This window comes from Eublepharis macularius, chromosome 2 (assembly GCF_028583425.1).
Source record: "Eublepharis macularius isolate TG4126 chromosome 2, MPM_Emac_v1.0, whole genome shotgun sequence".
Lineage (NCBI taxonomy): Eukaryota > Metazoa > Chordata > Lepidosauria > Squamata > Eublepharidae > Eublepharis > Eublepharis macularius.
The window spans coordinates 174,165,897-174,176,513 of NC_072791.1; the positions used below are offsets into that span (position 1 = coordinate 174,165,897).

General features: G+C 42.8%; 1 protein-coding gene across 1 annotated transcript in view; it reads left to right on the top strand.

The window, feature by feature from the left end:
• ACMSD (aminocarboxymuconate semialdehyde decarboxylase) overlaps positions 1-6,939 on the top strand; it is a 46,872-nt gene extending 39,933 nt beyond the window's left edge. Inside the window, exons 9-10 of the mRNA XM_054972536.1 lie at positions 2,903-3,001; positions 4,828-6,939. Of these exons, the coding sequence (XP_054828511.1) occupies positions 2,903-3,001; positions 4,828-4,896 (168 nt within the window). The 3' untranslated portion in view covers positions 4,897-6,939. The remainder of the gene's footprint in view (positions 1-2,902; positions 3,002-4,827) is intronic.
• Positions 6,940-10,617: the final 3,678 nt, after the last annotated feature.

The following is a 10,617-nucleotide window of genomic DNA, read 5'->3' on the forward strand; positions in this document are numbered from 1 at the left end:
GGTACTTATTTTTAAAAATGGAAGGTCTATCCCAATAAACAGAAGGGAGCTCAGGGTCTGGCAAAAAAGTGTAAGTTAATAATTAGGCATGAGAAAAGAGAATTTGAAGAGCAGATTACTAAAAACATCAAGTCAACCAATAAACATTTCTTTAAGTGTATCCAGAGCAGGAAACCAGCCAGAGAAGTAGTTGAACCTTTGGATGATCAAGAGATAGAAGGTTTACTAGAGGAAGATGGGGAAATGGCAGAGAAGCTAAATTAATTTTTTGCATCTGCGTTCAATGTGGAAAGTATGGGCTAGGCCATGGCCACGATTTTTAGGAAGAGACTCTGAAGAACTGAGTTAAATTGAGGAGATGAGAGGTGAAGTTTGAGACCTGTTAGGGAAATTTTTAAAAACAGCATCTCAAGATCTGATGGCATACTCCCAAGGGTTCTTGGAGAACTCAAAAGTGAAATTTTTATATGTATATGTAATTGGTCACTAAAATAAGCCACTGCACCAGAGGACTGGAAAATAGCAAATGTTACACTGATTTTTTAAAAAAAATGTTACACAGATGGAAATCAGGAAATTTCAGTACAGTTAGCCTAACATCAGTCACAGGCAAATTAGTAGAGAATCTAATCAAAGATAGGATTACTAGAGAAACAAAGACTGCTGAGGGAAAATCAGCTTAGCTTCTGGGGAAAATTGGCAACAATGTGGCAAATGAAATTCAAAGTAGGTAAGTAATTCACATGGGAACAAAAAATCCTCACTTCTCCAACTGAGTTGATTCTTGGAATTGACAATTGAGGTATTAACTCTTAGAATAAATGGGAGACTGTGTTGAACCATCCAATTTCTACACAAGGCTGGAAATTTATACTGTTTGCTGGGATAGGATTTTCACTATGTCTTCAATTTAATGAAAATTAAATTATTTTGAAAATAATACATTGTTGCCATCTGACTCCCAATAAGCTTGCAAAGATTTACCAGTCTTGATTTGATAGATGCTGGTACTGCAAACAACCAGCTGCAGACTTTTTTTCATTTGCAGACAACTACTTTGTCTGTAGTTTATTGGGCAAAAAATGCTAGTTGTTAAAGCATGGATTTAGGAACTGCTGTACTGCTATCACCTGAAGCATTTCATCCAGTTCACTAAAACTGTCAATGTCAAAGAGACTAGAAAATGCATCATCTGAACATTAGTAGCATTGGCAGACAAGGGGGGAAAGTGTGGTTGTAGCTTTAGTCAGAGGGAAACCAGAATTAGATGGGCAGCAGTCTGGGTGTGGGACTGGTTGGGGGAAGATAGCTTAGATGGTGATTGGCAGGTGCTCTCAGGGCCAGTGAGGCTTATGACTGGGAACACAACTGGAGGGGATAAAACAGTACTGGTAAGCAAAATATGGAATGATGGCACACTGAAATAGGATGAGCAAGGAGGGCTTTCTAGAAGCTGGCCAATAATCATACTATGACATTCTTCGCTACCAAAATAAGTGGGATCTTGGGAGCAAAAATTACAGCTATCTGCTGGACAGGGATTTGGCTTAATAGTGGTAGAAAGTATTGAACTTCAAAACAAATGAGTATCCCAACATTAGAAACTGGAATATTACTCTCTGTGCATCTGTCTCCCAGCTCATACTATGAATTGAACGATGGTTCTTTTAGATTTCTGCCGAAACTAGAATATGGCTTCCTTGCTGATTCTACACTTAGCCCGGAAGCTGCCAGTTTAGGGCTTACCAGCAGCGCCAAGACTGCCCTGGCTGAACTCACATAAAACTCTAGCCTCCAGATTCCACTGATGTGATTATATTTAATTCCCATCTGAATGTGCCCGTATCCAGAACAAAAGTATACATTCAAGCAGAGTTGGGTGGCATACATCTCCCACATGAGAATATCCTACTTACCCTGGTGTTACTAACCTTCTTAATAACATCATAGAACAATGCCGAAACAGACATATATCTAAATCTATAATCCTGTAATTCTAAAACTGTAATCCTATCAAATATTAAATACCAAGATATTTGGAGTCAATATATGTATGACTAGGCTTTAAGAAGACAATTTATGTTTTATAGGTATACTTCCCCAATACAGCAGTCTGGTGTGTTTTCTTCATGAAAAGGTTATATGGCCAAGTTTCCTCCACACAGAAATGAGAAGTGTTATCTGTCACCTGAATAGTGTAGGTCTTCCTGCCGCTCCCCAACAGGGGAAAATATACCCCAGGCATGCACAATTTCAGCAGACATACCAAGTCTACTCTTATTGATATCCTCTTGACTTCAGTAAGGGCCAAACAATGATGTCAGAGCTCTATTACAGGAACTCTCAACATGTTATTTGGTCTTAAAATACAGTTGTGGTGCCCCTGATATAGCACCATGGGAAAGAGATTAAGTCTTCCCCTGCACCTAGGCCTGCCAGCTCCGAGCAGGGAAATTCCTGGAGCTTTCGGTGATAGAGCCTGGGGAGGGCAGGATTTGGGGAAGGGAGGGACCTCTGCTGGGTATAATACCACATAATCCATCTTCTAAGGCAGCCATTTTCTCCAGGGGAACTGATCTTGGTTGCCTGGAGATCAGTTGTAATTCTGTGGGATTTCCAGACAACATCTGGAGGTTGGCAATCCTACAACTGCACTGTTCTGTTGCTCTATATCCCCCTTCCCTGCAACCAGAGTCAAATAACACATCCCACTCACAGAATGTCAGCATCACATGTAGTCCTTGAATTGCATGCTATGCATTAGAAATGCTAGATTTAACTGATTAATAAATTAGGTGCTAGTGTATACAAATGTCATTCTTTTAGTCAGACTGCTGTAAACTGGAAAATATATATCTAATAGATGCTAATAGTGCCATCCACTGTTTATTTCTGTTTGCAGGACAAGGTGATGCTGGGAACAGATTATCCTTTTCCATTAGGGGAACATGAACCTGGAAAACTGATTGACTCCATAAAGGAGTTTGATGAGGATCTAAAGGTGCAGTTATTACCTTATTTCAATATTACCTTGTTTCAATATTTGAACTGCCTTTTTAGAATTCGTTTCAAAAAGTGCTGCTATGACAGTTCCTCCTTAAACCCAAATGTTCCAATTCCTCTCTTATCGGCTTGAGTAACATATGTAAGCACATTCTGTACTACACAAGGAACATAAAGACTGAAGTCCATTTTGACCTATGCAAACTGATTGCCCATTAGGGCTGCCATTCCCCCTGCCCGGGGCAGGGGATCCCCTGCTCCCACCTTCTCCCCCCCACCCCATTTGCCTGGCCAGCGGGGCCCCCCTGGGCACCTCCCCCGGTGGTGCAGCTGCAGCACACTCCTGCGCCCTGCGACGGGCCCATTTTGGGCCAAATTGGGCCCACAGGGGGAGATTCAGCCCTTTGGCAAGTGCAGGAGTGCACACCAGGCTGCCCTTTGACCTGTGTGATAACATCACTTCCTGGAAGTGACATCATCACGCACACCAAGACCGCATGCACGCAAAGAGAGAAAAACGCAACTGTGGATGGTGTATGCAAGGTTCTCAGTCCCCCACTGGGGGACTCAAGGGACCTGGCAACCCCATTGCCTGTTGTCATGAATGGGCCCCAGTAATAGTGTCAAGAAACAGAGTCTCCATCTAATGAGGCAATAAATCTCTACATATTAGGTGCTAGTGCCAAAAGGATAGATCCATCACATTCATGACCTGCTTGTGAACTCTCCCCAGCATCTAGATGATTGGTATTGGAAACAGAATGCTGGATTAGCTAGAGCTTTGGTTTGATCCAGCAAGGAAATTATTATCTTACATGTGTCTACAAGACTCAGGAAGCATACAGAGTGAATTCCACTTGGAGCTTGGCAAAAACCACAAGCTTCCTTCTTGGTTCCATCTAATCCAACTCTCCACTTGCTGGCACTTCTAGCCACTTGTGAAATTATATTATCAAATAGTATTCATCTTTTTCAGGAAAAGTGCATCCATTTTTATCCATTTTTGTGGCAAAGCTCACATATAAAATATTTTAGTGAGCTTTATTCCAATGAGTTGAAAGTTTAAAGGACCAGTTATATAGAACACTTATATTACTCAAGACATGCTCGTACAGGCTTGAGAGGACGTATCATCCTAACCTCATATTTGTGCTGACCACCAATCACCACAACAAGCAAACAAAATGAGAAAGTAAATTAAACCTGAAAACCAAAAAAGGCAACAAATGTACAGAACACATTTGCTGTCTTTTCAAAAATGAGTATCTAATATTATAGTTACACAATTACATAAATGCAGTTGCCAGGTTGCCATTATCAACCATAAATCTTTTCCTGGTGACAGCCTCCCCCAATTTCAGCATAATGAGAGAAGGCCCAACTTATCTACATTTCACCAAGGAGTCTTAGAATGGAAGAGTCTCTTACTTTGTCCTAGCCCTACCACAAACAATCTCACATGAGCAGCATAATAGCAGGAAAGGAGCTCCTTCTCATTTTGAACCAGGACTTGAAAGCACTTGGAAATAGTAAGAACCCCCTCACAAAGCACAAAAGGAAAAGGCGAATCGTTCCCTCCCCTAATCCTCTGCCGGTTTTAATGGACTTGAGGCAGGGCTCATCTGTCTGCTAATATCAGCCAAGAGGTCTAAGCCTCTGGTTTCTTATTCTATCTCATCCTTTCATTCAAAGTCATCATTTATACAGCTCAACTGGCATTTACCTGGGGAAAAACAGTACAAAAGCATATTTCTGCCTCCAGCTATTATGTGTTTATAAACATATTTGTAAGACGCTCAAAATATAATTCTGTTTTTATTGCAGGACAAGCTAAAGTTTGACAATGCTCTCGCATTTTTGGATCTTGACCGAAAGCACTTTGAAATGCATTAAAATTATTACAAACATGCATTAATAACATTAGGTTTTTATGTACAGCCACAAATGTGTACCCTTCTTTGCATTTTGACTGACTGCATGTATGTCCATGATTCCTTGCTATTTAGAGAATGGAATATTTCACTTATTCCATTTACAAAGAAGAGCCAGAGATTTGTGAACTGTGTATGTTGAAACTGAATGCTTCACTTTCAAAACATAGGTCAGTTCTTTCCTTAGAAGGAAATGGGTAGACGCTTCATGAGTGCCCATGTACACAAGATCCAGATGAAGGCAGCTGAATGTATTTTTCCCAGTCTAGCATCGTATGCCCAGTCTAACATGGCAAGGATGATGTGATCCTTCTTCTCACACAGGTGCTCAGCAGTTTCTCACTAAGCATTCACAGTCTAATTGTCACTTAAAGTACATGGGAGGGAGAACAGTATGGCATGGATCATAGCTTGACAGTCCCAACTAGGGTTGCTAGGTCCAGATTGGGAAATTTCTAGAAATTTGGGGGGGGGAGCCTAGGGTTGCCAGTCCCCCGCTGGGGGCGGGGGACCTCCTGCTCCCACCCTCCACCCCCCTGCCCCTGCTTACCTGGCTGGCGAGAGAAACATTGGCCTCACTAGCATGCTCCCAGGTGGTGCAGCACACTCCCGGGTGGCACAGCACACTTCTGGGTGGCACAGCACGTTCCCGGGTGCCACCGCATAATCCCGTGTGCCAAAATGAGCCCAAAATGGCCTGGATTGGGCCTGAATAGGCCTGGATTGGGCCACTGCCACACAGGGGACTACTCCCCTGAACAGCAGCAGCCTGTTCTAGGCCGGTTTGGGCCCGATCCTGGCCGTTCCAGGACCATTTAGGCCCAATTCTGCCAGTATCAGGCCACTGGTGGGTGGGGGAGTGCTCCCCCACACAGCAGTGGCCCATTCCATTCTGACTCGAGCCTGATCCTGGTAATTTGGGACCTGTTTCGGGCCAATTCGGGCCCAAAACAGCCAGGATCAGGCCACTGCTGGGAAGGGGAGTGCTCCCCTGCACAGCAGCAGCCCATTCCAGGCCAATTTAGGCCTGATCCTGGCCAATTCAAGACCGAAATGGCCAGGATCGGGTCCCCTGAAGAGCACGGGAGTGGTCGTGGGGGTGGCCATGGCCTGCGTGATGATGTCACTTCCCAGAACCACCAACCCACCAAGAAGGTAGGTGCTGGGGCCCCCACAGGGGGACCTGGCAAATCTAGTGGATCCTGGAGACATCAGGGATTGGGAAGGGGAGGTGACTCAGCAGGGTATAATGTTATGGAGACCATCTTCCATGGCAGCCATTTCTCCAGGGTTACTGATTCCTGTTGAAGGGCAGTTTGTGGATATGACTTATCATAAAACTTCTTGCGGTAAGTCCTAGACACTGCCTGGCCTCAGGCAGAGAAGGTGCCAGCCACCCTGGACACTAATAAGTTACCAGCTATGAGTCGTAGGGGAAATGACTGACTGATGGCCTTCACATTCCAGAGAGTGGCAGAAATAATGAGACTTCCTGAGAGACACCTCCTCGCCTAATCTCATCAACACCGTCCTCCACCTTTCCTCTACCACTTACCTAATCAGACTAGCCAATGCATCTGATAGCCTTCCTGTCTGATACTTACCAGGTCATCAATCAATACTTTTACCTATAGACCATCCTAGACAGTCAAATCAGATCTTTCCAAAGTTATTGTCCTACTTCCGGGCAAACCATTAAGGCATTGTTTTCGGAGCAAGACATCAGCATTGCTCCAGGGTACGTTTTGCCCTATTACTGTGCTCAGAGAGAGTAAGAGTGAGAGAGAGTGTGTGTGTGTGTCGTGGTACCTGCTCATGCACCCCCACTCTGTTTGGGTTTCTTCTCTCCATGAAACACTGGTCATTTTGCTGCTCCTCTGCAGACCTCTTTAGGACTGGTAATTATTGCCCTTCCCCAAAACTGCTTTCCCATTTCCTCACTATTTTCTTAGTTAGCTCTGTGTGTATGCTGTGTGTGTTTTTTGTTTGTTTGCCTTTTTATTCCTCTGTGAATACAAAAAACTTTCCAGTAAAACATCTGCCTGTTTATTTGAGAGTTCTCTAAGGGAACAATCCTGGTATACATAGGTGGAGATTCCTGGTTCCCCCCCTCACTGCATCTCCTTTAATGCTAATTTCCCCAACTCACAAGGAGACCCCCATTAAGGTAACAAGATGGCTTTAAAAGGGGATTAGACAGATTTGTGGAGAATAAGTCTATTAGTGGCTATTAGCCATAGTGAAAGCTGCTGTAGCATAGTGATTAAGTAGTTAGGCTGCAATTCTGCACTCTAATGGTTTGAATCCCACTACTTTGGCATGAGCTCAGCAGGCGGCCTTGGATAAACCACTTCTCTCAGCCTCAGCTGTCCAGCTGTATCAGAAGGATACTTAGGGTTGCCAGGTTCTTTGGGACCCAGCACACATCTTGTTCTTTGTCTTTGCACTTTTATGCTCCCAGGGTGATGCAACAACGTCACTTCTGGGAAGTGATATTATCGCACAAGGCCCAGGAGTGCTCCCACACTTTGCAGCAGGCTGATTTGGGCCTCAAACCTGTTTGGGCCTGTTCCCCCACCTTCCCTCTCCCCACTGGCCAGATGAGTTGTGGCAGGGGGCTGAGAGTGAGAACAGTGGATCCACTGCGGCCCTAGGATCCCTAGGGACAACATTAACACTGACTATGTTCATCTCTCCAAGTGGGCACTAATCTATCTAGAAGAGACGTATATAAGCACACTATTATCATCATCATCATCAGGGGTATTTTGTAAAATACCCCTGCAAAAGAACTGCAGGAACTCATTACCATAACTCATTAGCATATCTCATTAGCATTTGCCACACCCCCTGACATCACCAGAAGTGTGTCAGAAGGCAACACCCACCCCTCAGGCCCCTTAACCCAAAAATCTCCAGGTATTTCCTGAAAATAAAGTAGAATGAACTCAAAGCTGCTTACCCTCCTCAGGAGAGCCAGCAGACCTACTTGCATGGACGTACTCACTTACTCACTCGTCACGAATGAAAAAAAGCAGCAAAATGAATTGAAGCAGCTTACCCTCCTCCTTTGGAGATCCAGGCACAGTAGCCCAGCTTGCACTCACTCACTCTCTCTCTCTCTCATGAGACATGAATGAAAATAAAGCAGCAGAATGAATTGAAGCAGCTTACTCTCCTTTGGAGGGGAGGAAAAGGGGAGGAAAAGGAATCACGTGACTACTTTTCAGCTCTACAGAAATGCTGTTCCAGCGCATTCCCCCTCCAAATGAGCCGTGATCATCATCATCATCATCATCATCATCACCACCACCACCACCACCATCACCATCATTGTTATTAAAAGAACCTCTACATTCAGAGGCAGTAAACCTCTGAATACTAGTGCCAGCAACTTCAGAGAAGGGCATAGGTTCTTTCCCCTGTTGTTGGCCCTTTATAGTCATTGGTTAGCTACTGTCTGAGACAGGATGCTGGATTACATGAACCACTACTCTGATACAGCAGGGCTCTTCTGATGTTCTTATTGCCACACAGGATCCTCCCATCTCCAGACAGGCTAGGCAGCATCACAGCATGGCTCTTGCTTCTTTAGCTCTAGGAGGACCACCAAGTGGTAAGTCACACCTGGCACATTCCCATTCCAAAACTGCACCAGAGGCCCCTATAACATTGTAATTTTTATTATGATGAAACTGATATTGTGCCAGGACCTTGGTTTGGATTTCTGCTCTGCAATTTAGCTCAATTGAATGACTTTGGGCTAGTAATCCTCCCTCAATCTAATCTACCTCATAGGGTTTTTGGCAGGACAAACCGAGGAAAGGAGAAGTAAGTATGGTTGTGGGCATGTTGAAAAAAAAGGTGAGATGAAAATTCACTAGTTAGATATAGATAAATGAGGGAGGATAAGAAGAGTGCAACTCTGTTAGGTTTCTGGTGGTGCTACCTATGCTCAATAGAGCACCCAAGTTCTGCTCTTTCCAGTGAGATCTCTTTATATCCTAGCAGGAGAAACAGCAGTGAAGTGTAACTCTCTTTTCATTGGGAAACTTCCCCAGAGGTCCCTGTGGCATCTCTGTCTTGATCAACAATTTCATACAATTTAATAAGGACAACTATCAGAATAAGGACAATTATCAGAAAACGTGGACAAGCATTATTGAAGACTTGCAAAAGATGGGAAAAATTGAATATTTCATGGTTAGAAAGAATTTCTGCAGTTAAAATGAATATACTACCAAAATGGTACCAATTAACATAGATCAAAAGATTTTAAATAAGTGGCAGAAAGTAATAAATGATTTTATAGGGAAAGGGAAGAAACCAAGAATAAGATTTAAAGTATTACAGAATTTTTTAAAAAAAGAGGAAGATTGGCGGTACTGAATATTAAATTGTTCCACCAGGCAGTGGCATTGGTTTGGATAACTGATTGGATTATAAATCTGAGTAGAAGACATATCAAATTGGAGACAACTGATGCTAAAGAAGTTATTCAAAACTATTTATGGTTTCAGAAATCATTAAAATCCATTCAAAAGCAAGATGATGTTCATATACTAAGAGATGAACTACTTAAAATATAGTTTCAATGCACAAATAGCTAGAGCCCACCAATCTCACCAGTGATGTCACCAATAAATGTTTATTGTGATGCCACCATTAGAAATAGAATTGATCAGTTCAGCTATGAACTTGCGACAGATAAACAAGGTAATGTGAAAACTTGACAAGAAATTCAAGTTCAAGGGAAAAACATTCCATGGTTGATGTACCACAAATAGTATCTAAGTTCAAAGAACGAACTCTCAAAGAAGGTGGCAGATTAAGAGAAAAAACAAAATTTGAATTACTAAAAAGCAGTGACTTGAAGCATTTACTAGGAAAAATTTATAAAATTCTACTGCAATACCATACAGAAATGGAACAAGTTAAAAACTGTATGTTAAAATAGATGAAAAACTTCGGAGAAACCATCTTCATGAATCAATGGAAAGATTTATGGATCAAAGCTATCAAATGTACAGTTAAGAGAGAACTGGGACAAAATATTCTTTAGCTGGTATAGTACAACCAAAGATATTGTGAGAACTTAGTGGACAGTGGCTGTTGTGGGTTTTCCGGGCTGTATTGCCGTGGTCTTGGCATTGTAGTTCCTGACGTTTCGCCAGCAGCTGTGGCTAGCATCTTCAGACTGAGAGATCTCTGTCTTTTGGTGCTACACCTCTGAAGATGCCAGCCACAGCTGCTGGCGAAACGTCAGGAACTACAATGCCAAGACCACGGCAATACAGCCCGGAAAACCCACAACAGCCATTGTTCTCCGGCCGTGAAAGCCTTCGACAATTAGTGGACAGTGTTGGAAATGTCAATGGATGTCAACAGATGGAACATTTTATCACATATGGTGTGCATGTAAGGAAGAATGAAGATATTGGATAAAGATACATGAAGAGATGCAGAAGATTCTTAAGCTCAGGTTTGACCTGAACCTGAAAAAATATGCTATTAAATATTTTACTGAATAATATTACAAAAGAACAGGGAGATCTTTTCTGGTATATGGCAACAGCCACGAGTACTATATGCAGCAAAATGGAAAACAGATTCATGTCCTGACATGCCTGAGTGGACAGACGAGATGTATGAATAATGTATAAATACATTAATGGCTAAATTA